The sequence below is a fragment of the Thamnophis sirtalis genome, unplaced genomic scaffold (assembly GCF_051295495.1).
Source record: "Thamnophis sirtalis isolate CommonGarterSnake01/CBP01778 unplaced genomic scaffold, rThaSir2_p1.2 scaffold_1, whole genome shotgun sequence".
Classification (NCBI taxonomy): Eukaryota; Metazoa; Chordata; class Lepidosauria; order Squamata; family Natricidae; genus Thamnophis; species Thamnophis sirtalis.
Genome location: NW_028261381.1, coordinates 128,619,999 through 128,638,780, shown reverse-complemented (window position 1 = coordinate 128,638,780; position 18,782 = coordinate 128,619,999). Strand labels below are relative to the sequence as shown.

Here is an 18,782-nt window from a genome sequence, read left to right as displayed (position 1 = left end):
TTGGTTAAACAATTTTGTTTTGCTTACTTTTTGTTCTAAAACACGGGTGTCAAACTCAAGGTCCACCGAACAGATCCGGCCCACAGGGTGCTTAGATCTGGCCCATGGGGTTGCCCTGGAAACAGCAAAGGACCGGCCTCTGGTGCCTTTGCCAGCAAAAACATGCTTCCAATCTTCGTTTTCGGCTGGAATGGCCTCCTGCAACTCTCTGCCAGGGAAAAGGGAGCTTGGGAGGGCTGCATGCAGCCCTCCCGAGCTCCATTTTCCCTGGCAGAGGGTTGCAGGCTGCCCAGCTGAAAATGAAGATTGAGAGCCTGTTTTTGCTGGCAGAGCGCACAGGCCACCACAGGCACCCTTGACACGAGTGATATCAAGATGGCCACACACACCCTGCCCTCCCCACAAGGTCAAACACTACCCTGATGCAGCCCTCAATGAAATCGAGTTTGACACCCCTATTCTAGAAGGAGGCCACAGTTCCCAGAAAGGAAGACTGAGTCACAGAAATAAATGCCTCAATGCTGAATAAGAAAAGGTTTATTCAGAATGTTTCCAAATATAGGTGCAATGGAAATATGACAAAAATTAAATCAAAGCAATAAATTCCTGGATCCTCTGTGCCCCCTAAATGTTTTATCATATTTTTTTTTACTCATTGCCATGGCAAGGTAGATTCCCAGAGAAACTTTGGAAATGTAGCAAAAGGAAAATGGAATTACCTTGTCCAATGTGACTCGAAGAAAGATGAGTAGTACACAATGAAAGGCAGAAACACAGAAAAAGCCCACAGCAGCAGAGTGGGGAAGAATTGAGTCACAATAGGGTTCTGGAAGGTGAGAGAAAAAGGGGATAAGTCGAGTGTTTTTCCAAAACAGGATGCCAGGCCTGGAAGCCATCTTTTGCATTGGGCCTTCAGGCCTGCTACATTTAATGCTGTGGGGAAATGGGAGGGGAGGATTACATGGAGTATGGGAGATATATAGTCATAACAACATTCCTTTCTCAGAGAGTCAAGGACATCTTGCCTTGCATCTGAAATGGTGTGCCTGGGAGGCATCTCCAGTTGGGACTGGGCCTTATTGGACCATGTGATGGACATGAGAGTGCTGGGCAGGGTCTTGAACTTTCAATTGGGTGGGGAAAACCTGAAAGCTTTCAGATTCGGGTTTTCCCAGATGTGCCAATATGACATCTTTAATCAAAGGGAACTGAGGAAACTCAAGCCTCTGAGTCTTCTTTCGTTAGGGGCGTTACTTCGAATCCTGATGCAGGAACTTTTTCTCCATACAACCTCCAAGAAAGTTCTAAGAAGTGTTCTTTCTTTTGCTTGGTAGCTCAGCCTGAGCTTCTTTTCTTCCTCTGTTTCTGGTTTGGGGATTACAACTAATGAGGTTTGATTTATTGGAATATTTTGAAGTGGAAAATGTTCTGATGAAATTAAACTAGTTGTCACAGACTCTAACATGCGTAGAGAAAAATGTAATCTTGTACCACAATGTTTTGTTTGCACTGGAAAATTTTCTGATCAGTAACATCTGTCTTCATGTTATTTGCTATGTTGCTATATTCTGAATAAATAAAGTTGCCTAACAGTACAGTGGTACCTTGGTACTCATCATTCACTGGTTCTGGGAGGTATGATGAGTACCAAAAGTGATGAGTGCCAAATAAGTTTTTTCCCCATAATGAATAATGTAGTGAGCCACAAGGTAGCCAACACTGACAAGTTCCAGCTTGTGTTCTGAGTATCAAACAAACAATGACTATCAGGACAAATTTTTTGCATCCAAACACCAAATTTGATGGGTTTCCAGACAGTTGAGTACCAAGGTATCACTGTATTTGCAATTGATATCCATTTCTTATTAAAGAACTTTCAAAATGAGATTCTTTAAAAAAAAAACCTAACCACTGGAAAATTCCATTGTTTCTATTTTAAAACATGACCAGACCCAATGACTATTGATGACTATTTTTACCACAGTCATTAAGCAAATCCAGCTTTCCCAATTGACTTTCCTTGTCGGAAGCTGGCAGGGGAAGGTCATAAAGCAGGATCACATGACCGTGAGACATGGCAACCATCATAAATATATGCAAGTTGTCATGTACGTAAATTACACGAGGAAGATGCTGTAACGATCATAAGTGTGAGGACCAGTTATGCATCTCTGATTTTAGCATTGTCGGAATTTTGAACAAATGGTTGTAAGTCAAAGACTACCTATAACTGTGATGCAATAGAGGCAAATTCTGGAGGAAAGGATGAGAATTAGATTCACACTGAATGGTTTCGGTCACAGCTTTTTCTTTCTTTCCATACAGGAGAAGATCACATATATCAGTGATGGCTAACCTTTTTTGGCTTGGGTGCCAAAAGTGTGCATATGTGCGCGATAGCATGTGCACATGTGCCCACACCCATAATTTAATGCCTCCTTGCACTCCCCCGAGCATGTGCACATTGCCTCCCTCCCGTTTCTCCCCCACACATGCCCCCATGATCCCAACTGATTTTGGGCCTAGCAGGCTCCGGATGCTTTCCTGAAACCTGGGGGTTGGGCAAAATGGCCTCCTTGGGCCCCCTGGAAGCCCCCCCCAAAGCTGGAAATGGATCATTTCCGAACTTCCAGTAGGTACGCTGGGTCCGTTTTTTGCCTTCCCCAGGCTCTGGAGACTTTCCTGAAGTCTGGGGAGGGTGAAAATGGCTTCCCCTGGCCCTCTGGAAGGCCGAAAGTCAGCTAGCCAGCATGCACAGCTGGATCTGACCCTAGGGCAACAGCTTGCAGGCTCGCAGATATGGCTCTGCCTGCCCAGGCAGAATTTAATTATTAAAAAATCTTGCTAGTGTAATTATCACTGTCTACCTAGCAGGTTAAGTGAGTAGGATCATATGGAGTGTGGAATGAGGATAAGCATGGCGTAAGAAGACCCAAAGGACTGGGAGTGAGATGTTATCCCGCCTGAAATCAGGCTTCAGGGTCAGTAAGGATAGACTACAACTCTGCTATGCACCTTGAGGCTCTCCACAGGCCGTGTAACGTTGAACATGTCCATGGTGTTCACGATGATGGCTGGAGTAGTGAGGAAGAAGAGGAGGAGGAAAAGGCAAATGTTGAGCAGGATAAATTTCACCCACCACAAAGCACCACCAATAGATAAATTCTCCCTGTGAGAAAGAAAGCAGAGGTTTCGGTTATGTGCAACTAAGGCACGGAAACAATATCAATACGTTAGGGCTTGACTCGAAATAAAGGTTTCTTTTGGGACTTGTACATAGATCACAATACAAACTACAAATTGTGCACTTGAAAATTTATAATCTTTCACAACAAATTGGGACTAGATGACTTCTTCTGAATTAAGTACTTATTGTTTCTCTTTTTAAACTAGCCTGAGGGCAAACTTTGTTTATGTACAGTATTTTTTGGACTATAAGACACACAAAATTTGAAGAGGTAATTTTTTTTAAAAAGTGTTTGCCCTCCCTGGCCCTCAGAAGTATTCTGCAGGCCTCCCAAACCCTCTGCATGGCCCATTTTTTGTGAAAAAGGTGCATGCAAAGAGTTTGAGAGGCCTGCAAAGTGCTCCTGGGGGCCGGGCAGGGCAAAAAATGCAACACGGGGGGGGGGGGGATTGGGAGGCGAAAAACAGGGCCTGCAGATGGTGGTGGGGGGCCTGTAGAGTGCTCCTGGAGTGCTGGGAAGGGCAAAAAATGACCTGTTTTTTTTACAAAAACGGGCACGTTTTGTGCAAAAAAAGAGGCGTGCAGAGAGTTTGGAAGGCCTGCAGAGGGCTCCTGGGGGCTTGGAAAGGCAAAAACAGCCGTTTTTGTAAAAAAAAAAAAAAAAAAGGCTCATTTTTTGCTAGTTTTTGCCCTTCCCGACCCCCAGGAGCACTTTGCAGGCCTCCCAAACCCTCTGTGCGTCCGTTTTTGTGAAAATGGGATGAACAGGGGCGGGATTTCAGGAGGCCAAAAATGTGCATTCAGTGTATAAGACACAGCCAGATTTTCACCCTCTTTTTTGGGGGGGGGGGGGGAGGTGCGTCTTATACTTTGAAAAATACGGTAATTCCTTTAGGGTGCATTGCCCACCAGTGGACAATTTGTAGACTTTGACAATATAAGAAAATAACAACCAAAGTCATATGAACACAAAAATCATGACTATCATAATACTGCCTAAAATCTAAGATTGTTGTGTTACTAACTCCTCTACTAAACACTGTATTCGCCAATATTTACAACTAGTGTAAGGATTTGTTCAATATTTCTTTTGTACTTGGTGCCACTCCTAGGTATGCTTTCAAAAACTAATTTCTCCTGAAATATGCTAGACTGTATTTTATAACAATCAGCCCTCCCACCTCCATGGCTAATAAAGAAACATAAACACTCATAATGGGAGAACTTCACATTTCAAAGTTTTTTTTACACTACAGAAATCCAAGCTCGGGAAGAACAAACAGAATTTACCAGATGATGTCATTGGGCGCAGGGGCATAGCTGACTCCCCAGCAATGGGATTTCACCACTGTAGTAACAGATGACTGTTGTGGGTGTTTGCGGCAACGGATGCGGCTGTAATCCTTCAAAATACTGGGAAACCAAAGAAAAATCAAGAGCAGGAATTAACTAGCCAGGTTGCTCTTGTTTGTGTTGGAATAAGAAAAAAAATCACATTGATTGCTCTATCCAGCTCAACAGTTTTATTTATGTGGTTAGCTACCAGTTTCTTTTTTTGTTTGTTTAACACATATATATCACTTCTATCTTTTGCAAATGTCACTCAACAGACTTACATGTTTATAGAGATTCAGGCATAACATGAAATAAACTACGCTCTTTAATGTATGACACTATAAGATTTAAGAAGCAGCTTAATGCCCACAGATGGACATCTGATCTTAAATATTAAGGGAGATTTAAGTCAGACATGGAATATGACTCAATTGCACCCATCAAATAGTTCCAGAATAAAAAAAGGAGGAATCTCCACACATCATAAAGTTTGAAAAAAAAAATCTTCTCTAAATTTTCCTTCAGTCTCAACTGCTAATTTTGAAGTACTGCAAAGATTCCATTGCCCATCCATTGGCTTCTTAGCCTTAGATAATAAAGGCTTGTAGTAGGAAGACTCACGTGGCTGTCATTCTTTCATCCTGGAATGTGACGAAGGCCATGTCAAGGCGCTTGAGAGCAATCCGGCTGCGTTCAGCATTAAATTCATCTGTCAGTTTCTCCTCTAGCTCCCCATAGTACTGCTCAGCATCCACCTAATCAAAAAGAAATAAATTTAATTTACTTCTTTTTTTCATTGATTTTAAAGTGTTTGCTAGAATAAATGCTGGAGGGGGTCAACAAACTTCCTATATTCTCCCAGAGGCAGCTTTCATTGGTTGTCTCTCCAAATAATACATTGGGAAAGAATGTGAAATGATATTTGATGGATTAATCCGAGCATTTCCACCAAGGGGATAAACAAATGATGCTTCTTGTGATAAGAGAATCTATTACCAGATTCATAACAGTTTTAACAGATTAAGAGTTGGAAGGGACCTTGTTGATCATCTAGTCCAATCCCCTGCTAAAGCAGGACACCCCACACCATTTCTGACAAATGGCAGTCCAATCTCTTCTTGAAAACCTCCAGTGATGAAGCTCCACAACTTCTGGAGGCAAGCTGTTCCATTGGTTGATTGTTTTTACTGTCAAAAAGTTCCTCTTTATTCCTAGGTTGAATCTCTCCTTGGTCAATTTCCATCCATTATTCCTTGTCTAGCCTTCAGGTGCTTTGGAAAATAGCTTGATCCCCTCTTCTCTGTGGCAGCCTCTCAAATATTGGAACACTACTATCATGTCTCCCCTAGGCCTTCTCTTCACTAAACTAGCCATGCCCAGTTCCTGTAACTGCTAATAACAATATTAGAAGCCAGGAAAAAAAAATCTTGGTTGTTCCAGGAAGGTGTGTCAATGCAAGGGGAAGAGAGGAACTGCAAACCTTTCTGACAGACACCACATGAAAAAAGCAGCAACAACCATATCAAGTACGTAACGGCTTAGTAACAGGAAGACATATCAGCTTATAATGTCCTCACAATGGTGCTAAGGGGAACAGACTTTCAGAAAAGGCAGAGAGCTGAATTACCATCTATAAAGTTTTTACTGAGCTGTGAATTGCTTTGGGAGCCCTATAATAAGGTAGAAAGGAAAATGTTATTTTAATCAACATAATTTATTCCTGACTTTAGTGCAAGTCTGAAACTTAGGGCCACTTTTAAGTACCCAGTGTACCGGAATTGATCAGTCCCTTTTCTCTTTTTGCTTTTTTTTTTGTTTTTTTTTTAATACTACCAGGATATTCAGATAATTCCCTTTATATATTTGCTAAACAGGTGAATAGTACTGGCATTCAGGTCCCCATCGTGGTCATCAGTCATTCTTTTTGGCTAACTCTCCAGATAAGTTTACTGTTATGGGGATAAAATGCATGGGAGAGCCTTTTCTCTAGAACTATCTCCAGAAAACCTGTCCCATGATGATTTCTTTTTAGACTGAAAAGTGACATGTGTTTACTTGTATGGTCCCTTGATAATGCTCTGAGGAGACAATCACTGAGCAACAGGATTGAAGTCCTCCAGATTTTCTATTTGTACGAACATGGCTCAGGTTTAGAAATGCTGGTGTAAGTGATGAGAATGTGGCATGGCTACAATCTTCTTTTTTAAGACAAGAACAAAAATTCATTCAGAGCTTAATTGACCCCAGCTACCCACTAAAAATAATGCTTTCAAAGTCCAAAGTTCAAATCCTATCTTTGGTATGAGCTCAGCCTAGGTGAATGGGATGACAGAACTTTCTTTTTGAGCTGAGCTTTTATTTCTTCTATGGTCAGTATGTGATACTGAAGGAAGCTGTCTCTTGCCCAGGTCAATGACTGGCAGCATATACATAGCAATGGGGGGAACATGAGACCCAAAGTTCCCAGTGCAGATTTTTTACGATCAGTTCATATATTCATATTCTTTGTACCTCTTCAAAGCCACAAATACGGCAGCAGAAAATTCGAGAACATGGATGGATTTTGATCATAATCTTCCCCCCCTTTTGAGCCTTGGTTGTGAAGTAAAGCCTCCCTTTCATTGCCTTGCGCCTGGAAGGTACAAAATTAGGGAAAAACAATGTTAATGCAGCCATCCATTTCGTTATGACACTTTTATGACACTTTCCAAAATCTCGTGTTTCATGTCCTTACAAATGAAAATTTCTGGCACTTTTGACTTGGAATGAATACCAATTACAATAGCACAGATTCATATACCGCTTCACTGTGCTTTACAGCCCTCTCTAAGCAGTTTACAGAGTCAGCCTATTGCCCCCAACAATCTGGGTCCTCATTTTATCGACCTCAGAAAGATGGAAGGCTGAGTCAACCTTAAGCTGATAAGACTCGAACTGCCAAACTGCTGGCAGCCGGTGATCAGCAAATGTAGCCTGCAGTACTGCTTCTAACCACTGCGCCACCACAGCTCTTGAAACTGTAAGAATATTTTCTAGGAAGAATGGTGAAGACCATAATGGATCAAATCAAGTTGAATTAGGCTTCCATTATTCCTAGGTTGGATCTTGTTAGTCCTCTCTTTTACTGATGTGTAATTATACTAAAACTAATGTTTGGAGATATCATTCAGAAAATAGTGAATTTTTTGATGGCATGAAAGCTGATGAATAATGCCAACTGGTAGGCAGGGCCCTTTTGATTAGAGCACCCCTCTGATGATTTCCATTCGGTTGACTTAAAAAGGCAGGTAAGATAAATTCATGGACCCTCTCATTGGTTTTTGGTTTTGATGGTATTATTGGAAGACACTCTTGTTCTGTTTAGATGGCTGCCATTTGATAGGCATATGATTAGCCACTGTGAGAGGCAAATGCTAGGGCAAGCAAATTTTGGACTGATTTATTGTGTTTGTTATGTGTTTAAATTAAAGATGTTGCTTCTTTCCTTTTTTTGTCATACAAGGATAATATATGCCTATTGAATAATTGAGCCATAGTTGCATTCCTTTCCTAATATTATAAACAAACTCAACTGGTCCCTTGGTGTTCAGGGTATATGTAAGCAAGACAGGTACATTTTTTTGGGGGGGGGGGAGTTTCAAACCAAAAATGGTTAGATAATTTAATATTTTCACGCCAATAAGGAAATAGTACCTTATTTAATTATCCACTGGATTTTATATTTCTCCCAAGTATTTAAAAACCTTTCACAGCATTAAAACACATAGTTATCAATGCATTTCAAAATATAACAACATTTAATTACATATTCTTGAAACTGTCATATTTTTGTTTCTTCAGAAATGTTATATTACATGAGAAATAAAGAGAAGTGTACATTTCTGTTTTATTTTAGTGGTGGTTTTTATATTTAATTTTGAGTCACCTCATTTGCTACTACTAAATGGTATTAATACTGAAAAACTTAAAAAGCCTATAGCTTTTTGTACTGCAACCTTCCTTTCATGGCAGCAGCTTCAAAATTGGAAGCTGCCTTTATTCACAGAACAAAAGACTGACTGGACACTGAAAAGGGTTTCAACTTGTTTTTGAAACAAGTGTCTCAAATGATGACATTCTTTCCCTGTTCCAGAATTCAGGTTTGATGCCAAGGTTTTTAATTTTCCAAAATGAGCTTGACATACTGTATCTTTTCACCAAGACCAGAACTGCTGATTGCTTCTGTAGCCCTGTTTTCAGAAAACTATAAAAGATGTATGACTTTAAATGCATTTCCAGATATATTATCATTTTTTGTTCCTTTAAGTCTCTGCAATTTCCTTGGCAAGATTTTTCAGAAACTGTTTGCCATTTCCCAGTTCCTCAGGTTGATAGCAAAAGTCTTGCCCAAAGTCAACCAAGCTGATTTTGTGCCTAAGGCAAAGCTAGCATCTCCCTCTATGTTACTAGCTTAGTGCTTTCAATCATTTCACTAAGCTGACCCTTTTTATGAATTGGTATTTTTTAACTCCGAAGTATTCAATCTAGTGAATTATAACCTGAAATGCAGGGTTCTTTTAAAAGAACAATAAATAAAATAAAATGAACCAATGGATTAAATATATATTTTGATAAGTTTTTTTAAAATAGCAGATTAATATAGAAAGTGAAGTGAATTACTTGGATAAAAACAATGCAAAAATGACAGGCAGAGGAAACAGAATTAACGGGTTCTGTTGTGGCACTTATATTATAAGGGAGTAAATACATGGCTAAATCATACCAGGTTAAAAAAATGTTTCTTGAACAAAGGACAAGAAACTACTTTCCTTTTTGCCTCTTCAAGAGAGGAAGAAAGGTTATGACATTTTTTACAATGGTGGTTATTATTATCGTCTTTTTTTAGCATGATTCCAATGCATGACCCCTCTAGCATGATCCCGATGCACAGGGATCCCAGGACATTTTCTTCCACATATTCTAAGCGGCTCAGAACAGCTCAGCTCTAAGCAAGACTTTTGATAGCCTACCTTTCTGAATCCAGCTTCATCAATCTGCGAACATCAGAGCAAAATTGGACCCCGGTCACTGTGCAGCTCGGATAAGCCTCACTATCAGAAGAGATAATCAAATTATTGAATAACAAAGATCTGATATTCACTGTAAATGTGCTTGTAAAAATGGTCACTCCCAGAACATTGTTCTCACACAAAACCCCATACACCAGTCAAGAAGTCACAGTATGTACATAGCCTGGCTCCAGGAGGATAAGTGAGATAAGATTTTCCACTTATTTATTCAATCTACATCAGGGGTTCTTGAATTGGTACCAGTTCATGGCTCATTGGGAACCTGGCTATGCAAGTGGTGGGTCAACACGCAAAGCTCCATTTGTGCAAGTGACAGGTGTGCGTGCAAAACCATTCTCTCCTCCCTCACGTCACTGCTGCCCTGCTGCTGCTACCAGTCCACCCAGCCAGAAGGATTGGGGACTGCTGACCTACTTGATGAATATACAGTATAATATAACACTGTATATAGTATATTAAGATTGGAAGAATGTTGCTTTAAAATTGGAGGAAGAAATGTTAATAGCTACGCTATGCTGATGACGCTAATTTCAATCTGCAAAGAATGCTAGCAATAAAAGTCAAGCAGCACATTGAAAAAAAATAGACTAAAATTAAATACAAAGACGTCTAAACTAATGACAACAGGTACAATAGCTGGCCTTAGAACTGATGGTGAAGGTATCCAAATGGTACATGGCTTTTGCCTTTCAGAATCAGCAGCAAAGTAACAAGCAGTCAAGAAATATGCCATAGATTAAATGTGACAGAGAAGGTATGAAGGTACTGAAAAAGTTATTTAAATGCCATGATGTGCCTATACCTAAAAAGCTTAGAATAGTGTGAAGCCTGATATTCAGCATGAAACCATAACATAACAACAGATTATGTTTGAAATTCAAAAATTATTAGAAACATCAGAGAGAATTGAGAAGAAATTGGAAAATATAGATGGTAATATAGCAAAATTTGATGAAATTGAAGATAGCCAGCTAAAGGAAAAAGTGGAGGTTAGAGTCTCAAAAACCCAAGGGAAAAATGAACAAAGAGGCAAGATAACTTTGGATATTGACAGTGATCTGAGCGTGGTTGGAAATGGAAAGAAAGGAACATGGAAAGGGAAGAGAGATGGAAAGGAACTCTACACAAGATTTCAAGGTATAGAAGGAGAAAAAAGAGAAGAATTGATGGATTTAAGGAGAGGAACTTTGACAAAAGCACTGCTGATAACCAAAGATAAGCTGATTAAAGAAGATGATGGAGGTTTCGAGAATTTATAAGAATTTATAGAGAATTTATAAGACATGCAACAAGCAACAACGTGCGAAGAGAAATCTACACAAAGTTGATTAAGGAAATAACCAGAAGATTAATCCCACATAAGGCAAAAGAAATAAGACTCTACTACTAGTGGAAAGACACAGATTGAGATATGAAAACTATTAACAAAATACTAGCTAAATAGTTAAAATTAGAGCATTATGTTAAAAATGAAGTGGTAATGGATATAGCTAGATAGATAACTGATAATGATATAATGTACACATATGTATTGGTTTGACAAGAGAAAATTTGGTAAAAAGTTTTAATTGGTGACCATGAAAGGAAGTTTAGAAATTTTGTTATGTATGAAAGCCTATAATATTGAAAGTGGATTGGTCATTGATATAGTTAGATAAATAATTGATAATGATATAATGTATACATATGTATTGGTTTGACAAGAGAAAATTTGGTATACATTTTTAATTTGGCGCAATGGTTAGGGTGCAGTACTGCAGGCCACTTCAGCTTACTGCTATCTGCAGTTCAGCGGTTCAAATCTCACCGGCTCAAGGTTGACTCAGCCTTCCATCCTTCCGAGGTGGGTGAAATGAGGACCCAGACTGTGGGGGGAATATGCTGACTCTGTAAACCGCTTAGAGAGGGCTGAAAGCCCTATGAAGCGGGATATAAGTCTAACTGCTATTGCTATTGCTAAATGGTGACCATAAAAGGAAGTTTTGAAACTTAGTTATGTATGAAAGCTTATAATATTGAAATTGGATATAAATTGTAAACAGTGATTAAGAAAGGAGGTTTAGAAACTTTGTTATCAAACATAATTAATTTTTATTTAGAACGTTTCACAAAGATAGAATGGATGATATTGAAAATAGATAATGGAATGCCATTATGTGGTTTTGTTTGAATTTTGGAATATTTGTCATAAAGGGATGTTAAAACAACTATAGTCATATGAAGGATGAGGTATGATGATAGTAATATATATAAATATATTTGATGTAAAATATATAATTTGATATGGATTTTAGGTGCTGACTGTGGAAGGGATGCACGAAAGCTCTTTGTAACCAATTGGCACACTTTTTATAATTTGTAATGGAATATGCTTTTATGGTGTTTGTTGTGTCTTGTTTGTTTGTGGTTATTCAAAAATTTAAAAAAAATATTAAAAAAGAAATATGCCGTAGATTAAAGGTGACAGAGAAGATATGAAGATACTGAAAAAGTTATTTAAATGCCATGATGTGCCTATACTTAAAAAGCTTAGAATAGTGTGAAGCCTGATATTCCTTGTGACACTCACTGGAAGCAAAAGTTGAACTTTGATGGAGCAGAAGAGAAAAAGCATTGACACACTTTTGAACGTTGATGTTGGAGAAGACTCCTGAGAATACCATTCTTGGCTGTACTATGGACAATAGATGGGTCTTCAAAGAAACCAAACCAGAATTCTCACTCAAGGCACAAATGGCTAAGACTGAATTATCCTAATTTGGACACATTAGGCAAACACCCGGCTATTTAAAGAAGACTCAAACCAGGGGTGGGCTGCTCCCAGCATTACTGCCAGTTCGGTGCACGTAAAAATTACTGCCGGTTCAGGGGCATGGCAGACCTGGGTCGCTGCCGGTTCCAGTGACCCAGGCTGCTAAACCACTACCGGTTCGGTCAAACCGGTCTGAAGCGATAGGAACCCACCTCTGGCTCAAACACTGGAAAAGGAGGAAGGAAAGAGAAGAAGAGGACAACCAGCAGCAAGAAGGATAGGCTCAATTACAGTAATGATGGGTGCATAGTTGGAAGACTTGAAGGACCATGTTACGGAAAGATCATCATGGAGAAAATGTATCTATATGATTGATAAGAAGCAACACCAAGTTGATGGGTCATAATTAATCAATCAGTGTCCAAACTAGCTTTCAGAAATCAACTCTCACAAGAGGAAATGTTTCATGAAAAGGGAAAATAACGGTTCGTTATTGTAACTGATATTATTTGAGTTGCCATACTTTCAGAATTAAGAGATAGAACTCCAGCTAGGAAAGAAAGACAAAATCTGAGTTGCTCATTTGATTGATTAAGAACAGATCCCACCACCCTTCCCATCTTTAACTGGATTAGAGTGTTTGGTTGGTTTTTAATTTATTTATGTTTCAGTATATTTATACTTATTTTTCATGATTGTAAGCCACCCAGATGGGCAACCAATACATTTTATAAATAAATAAATAACACTCTAATTATAATTTTATTCTCAGTTTTTCACTGTGGTTTCACATATATGGGTAGATAGCAAGCTAAATTATTTTCAGGCGGTTTTGGATAGTCAGAAACAAGGAAAAGCGGCATCCCTGTGAATCAAATGTTCAGCCTCTCATGCTTCACAGACATTAATAGTTATGCATTGTCTGGAAATTGGATGCTTGTGATAGTCTGACATAATTTAGGTGAACTGATCTCTAATGATATCTGGCACAATCCATGAGAGTAGTGACTCACTCTTCAAAATGAAGCATAATGGAAATGGGCTCTTTGCGAAAAGCTGACGTCTCATCCAAGCTAATGTGAATGTTTTATATAGATCTCTCTCCAATTGGTTAGAGAGATTTGGAAAGAAAATAAAGAGGATAATGTCCTGGTTGAAAGGAAATTCTAATACTGTGTGCAGCATTATATGGTTGAAGTGAATTCTAGATATAAAACCACAAAGTATAAAGACTACTAGTGTGTTGCACAAAAATGAGACTGCAGTTGACAAATGGTTGAAACAGCTTCCAGATGAGCTTAAAGTATATGAGAAGTTCTAAGCAGGAAGGAGTGCTACATGAGCTTAATAATCCTACCTTATGTATGTATGCCAACAGCTTCATGTCAAGCTGGAAGAAAGTATAGAGTGGCATAAAGTGGCAAAGAAGAGGGAGTCTATTCTCCAAAGCACCCGAGGGTAGGACAAGGAGCAATGGGTGGAAACTAATCAAGAAGAGAAGCAACTTAGAACTAAGGAGAAATTTCCTGACAGTTAGAACAATTAATCAGTGAAACAACTTGCCTCCAGAACTTGTGAATGTTCCAAAACTGGATATTTTTAAGAAGATGTTGGATATCCATTTGTCTGAAGTAGTGTAGAAGACCTTCAAGGTCCCTTCCAACTCTGTTATTCTATTCTATTCTACTTCAGGACTCCATGCTAGGTTGTCTACAGATAGTCCTTGACTTACAACAATTCATTTAGTAACTTACAACGGCACTGAAAAAAGTGATCTATGAATGTTTTTCACAGTTACAACCTTTGCAGCATCCCGCATGATCAAAATTCAGATGCTTGGCAACTGGTTCATACTTATGACCCCTGCTGCATCCCAAGGTCATGGGAACACTTTTTCGTGACTTTCTGACAAGCAAAGTCAATGGGGAAGCCAGGTTCATTTAACCACCGGGCTACTAATTTATCAATTGCAGTGATTCACTTAACAACTGTGACAAGAAAGGTCATAGAATGGGCCAAAGCTCACTTAACAAATGTCTCACTGAACAACAATTGTGTCCCAAGATAATTAGGCTCAATTGTGGTCGTACGTTGAGGACTACCTGCACTGTTGAACATATTTATTAGTGACTCCTCACCCACGGTTATCATTAGCTAAAAGAGGAAGAGCATGTTTATGAAAAATAATAATTATACTGAGCATATAGTTGCACTTACTGGAAATGTTTGATAACAAGAGATGTATCTGTGATCTCTTTGGGAATCTTGGTGACCATCAATGTGCGAGCCAGCTAAAAGACAAGAAAGGAAGAGGTCAGAAATGGAGACCCTTTCATAGTTGTAACATTTGTTAGTTTCCAGTATTTTGCCACTTAAACTCTAGTATTATTTGTATTCATTATTTTCGTCTGGTGTAGGACTAGAGACTCAAATTACAAGAGGATATATTTTGCTTAAACATTGCAAGGAAATATTTAGTGGTAAGAACAGTTTAATAATAGAAATGGCTAATTAAAATATTGCTGTGTCACTCTCATCCTGCATCATGCAGGGCTTTGTATATCTACTCCTATTTTATGACCCTGAGGGGGAAAATTGCTTATGCGGTGGAAACGTACTCCTCTCAGAACAAGATTTGTATTGTTACTGAATTGCTGCATTTAAACAATCTCAAACTAATATTTGGACACATTTCTTCCTTGGCCTGATACAACAAATGATGAATGTCTAGGTCAGTATTTTTAAGTCTTGACAAGTTTAAGATATGTGACTTCAACTCTCAGAATTCCCCAGCTAGTATGCAGTTCACACATCTTAAACTTGCCAATTAGTGTTGAGAAACACTAATCTAGAGTGTCCCGTCTCTGAAAGGTCAGAATGGAAGGTGTCAACGAGGCCGCTGCAATTATTACCTTTTCATTTTCTTTATACTCTAATTGGATGGAATGATGAGTCATGCAGAGAACAGTGATGATGAAATAGAGGAGAGCAAAGATACTATGCAGCCACAAGAGACGGTCACTGCAATAGAGCAAAAAGGAGAGACATTTTTCAGATGGGAAAAAAATAGGTATCTTTATCAGAAAACAACATAACTACTATTTCCTAGAAGATGCCAGCCTTTGATTCAAAGACATTTTATGCTGACTCTGTAAACCTCTTAGAGAGGGCTGTAAAGCACTGTGAAGCAGTATATAAGTCTAACTGCTATTGCTATTGGTCTATCTGTAATACAGAAAGTTGGCTTCACCATTGCATATTGTCACAGAATCATGATTAATGCATGGAAGAACCCTTAGTCAAACAAAGTCCTTGAAGGAAAACAAATCATTTTAATGCTTCCATGGTGGAACATCAAAATAAAAATTTAATCTGGCATTAATTCAAAATGACAAAGCTATATTATAGAAATCAGTGGTGCAGAATTTGTCAAAGACAGTAGTTCTTTTTATATTGATTATTTTTTAATATAAATTTATATTTATTATTATATTCCTACAAACATTGCAAGCCACTTATTCACATATATACTGCACTCAGAATGTTAAATAAAATAAATAAGGATTTATTGAACATGTATTTATTTATATATTTGCAGAAAATGCTCCACAATGCCATCATTATAAACAGTGAGTAATTCAACTCTGAAGAAATTGAATCACTTACTCTTTGGGAACATTTGCAATTGTGGTTCGGCCAAAATTAGCTGGGTTTTTTCCTGAAAGAGAGAAAGGAAACAGAAGTTAGTACATTTTAAACAAAAGGCATTTTATTCTTCTAAGCCCAGCATTGTACTCATAATGCCTCCAAAGTTGTACAGTGGTATTTTAAAGCTTTTAGAATACCGATGCTCTCAACAATTAATTGTCCAGTGAATTTGAAAGGCTACATACCAAGGAGATCACCAGAGAAGTTGACGGGAAGGATGACAGCCACAGAGAGCACACAGACAATCAAGAGCAACACCAGCAGATGCCGCTGGAAAGAGAGGTAGGTTGTGGCATCAATTCCACACTTGCTTTGAATTTCTTCATCTCTGAGAAAGAAAGAAAGAAAGAAAGAAAGAAAGAAAGAAAGAAAGAAAGAAAGAAAGAAAGACATGTCAACTCAATAGGATCCCTTCCATAGTTTTCTTTTCATCCAGAAATGTGTGTTGGGGAAGAACAACATTGACTATGTAGTTTTCTTACCAGTATAAAATAGATGACATGCTCAATAGAGCGATTTTATTTCTGTGCTTTATGCTTTATAAAATTAGGCCTATGTGACAAAAAAAGTAGTAGCAGGGCTCTTTATTCCGTAAGTGTGCACACCTAAGAGGAATTCTATTCCTTACTATATTGAGTATCCTCAAATCAAAGAAGGCAGTAAAACAAACAAAATCCAGATATCCCAACTAAAACTTTAAAACCAGTTTTTTAATTGGAATTTTTTAGCATAAAAGGATGAAAAGGGCTTGAGAGGAGTTCCCCTTAAATAAAACAATAATAAAGTGAAATAGCAATATATCATAGTAATTCAATGTAAAATTGCTTTTCTGAGCCACCACATGATACCTCAAATACCACCTTACCTAACCTGGTGCTCTCTAGATGTGATGGATTGCAACCCTCCTTATCTCCAGCCAGCAGGAAACCTGCAGTTCAACACATCTAGAGGGCACAAGGTTGGGGAAGGATGGGTCAGGGTGATAAGAAAACAGCATTAATGAATTTGCTTTCAAAAAATTATTCTGTTTACTTCCCCACACACTCCTTTTTTCCTAGGTTTTCATACATAAATTATTTTCTTCTTCTTATACATCCATCTCAGTGGTGGGATTTAAATAATTTAACAACTGGTTCTCTGCCCTAATGAACAGCTGGGTAGGCATGGCTCAGTGGTCATGTGACTGGGTGGGCGTGGCCATCTGAACATCACTCACGTCGATGGGTGCTTCGCTTTAGCTGTTATAATGTAATAAGGGTTAACCAGAGAGGCAGTTTCTGTAAGCAGGACAATAAAAATTACGCTAGAATTTTTACGCTAGAACACCAGAATGTTTCCTTCCTGCCTTCTTTACAGGATTAGCCCTGTAACGTGGAAAAAAACAAAATGAGATTTCTTCCATCAACTGGTTCTCCAAACTGCTTAGAAAGTTCTGGTTCTCCCAAATAGATGCGAACTAGCTAAATCCCACCACTGGTTCATCTGCATTCTTTTTTTAAAAAAAAATACAGATGAGGAACATATTTCTGTAAAAAAAACATGTACAGGTTTTTCTCAAATCTGGGATTTCCAAATATGTGTTAGAACATGAATTTCACATGCCTTCTGATTAAAAAATAACAACCGAACATTATGTTTTAAAAATTCACTTCCATGAGAACTCCAAAAGATCATGATGTTCCAATTTGCATATTAAACACTGAGGTATTGATTAGGAAGAAGCGGGAATTAATTCTCAACACTATTTATTATTATTATTATTATTATTATTATTAATAATAATAATAATAACAACAACAACAAATACTTAGGCATTCTGCAGTTGGATAACATCAAGCATGTAGAAGTAAAAACTATTGTCAGGTGAGAGTACACCAACAGAGTTAGGAAAATTTTGAAATCTAAATTGAATGGTGGAAATACAATCAAGGCCATCAATACCTGGGCAATACCAGTTATAAGATACACAGCTGGTACAGTTAACTGGACACAAGCTGATTTGGACATTTTGGACCGAAAAACCAGGAAACTAATGACAATGCACTACAATTTACATCCACGTGGTGATACTGATAGACTATATCTGCCCCGAAAATCAGGTGGCAGAGGATTATTACAAGTGAAGCGAACAGTTGAAAAAGAAAAACATGCACTGGCTGATTATTTAAAAGAAAGTCAAGAACATCTATTAATCGAAGTAAAGAACAAAAATCTACTGAAGGCCCAACAGACAAAACAAGAATACAGAAAAGATGTGATAAAATCAAGACTGGAGAGTTGGCAGAACAAAACACTGCATGGCCAATTTCTGGAAAAAATAAAAGATAAATTGGACAGTGAACAAACTTGGTTATGGTTAATAACAGGTACATTAAAGAAAAAATCCTGGCTGCGCAAGAACAAGCTATCCGCACAAATGCCATTAAGGCCAAAATCGAAAAATCCTCTGATGATGCCAAATGCAGACTTTGCAAAGAAGCTGATGAAACTGTTGATCACATACTCAGCTGCTGTAAAAAAATCGCGCAGACTGATTATAAATTGCAGCACAATTCAGTAGCACAAATGATCCATTGGAATTTGTGCAAAAATTATAATATTAAAACAGCAACAAACTGGTGGGAACATCAGCCTGAAAAAGTCACCGAAAATCAGGTAGTCAAGATCTTGTGGGATTTCCGCATACAAACGGACAAAATACTGGCGCATAATACACCAGACATCACACTGG

The 18,782-nt window shown here is 38.4% G+C and overlaps 1 protein-coding gene across 8 annotated transcripts in view; it reads right to left on the bottom strand.

Annotated features, from left to right (window-relative positions):
• The window catches only part of TMEM63C (transmembrane protein 63C), a 77,542-nt gene that overhangs the window by 12,628 nt on the left and 46,132 nt on the right, over window positions 1-18,782 (bottom strand). For all 8 annotated transcript variants that reach the window (XM_087724664.1, XM_087724658.1, XM_087724688.1 and 5 more), the window contains 10 exons: window positions 16,237-16,379; window positions 16,010-16,061; window positions 15,256-15,364; window positions 14,561-14,634; window positions 9,532-9,612; window positions 7,034-7,154; window positions 5,144-5,277; window positions 4,478-4,600; window positions 3,016-3,169; window positions 720-826 (listed from right to left, as the gene is read on the bottom strand). In XM_087724664.1, coding sequence (XP_087580790.1) covers window positions 720-826; window positions 3,016-3,169; window positions 4,478-4,600; window positions 5,144-5,277; window positions 7,034-7,154; window positions 9,532-9,612; window positions 14,561-14,634; window positions 15,256-15,364; window positions 16,010-16,061; window positions 16,237-16,379 — 1,098 coding nt within the window. The remainder of the gene's footprint in view (window positions 1-719; window positions 827-3,015; window positions 3,170-4,477; window positions 4,601-5,143; window positions 5,278-7,033; window positions 7,155-9,531; window positions 9,613-14,560; window positions 14,635-15,255; window positions 15,365-16,009; window positions 16,062-16,236; window positions 16,380-18,782) is intronic.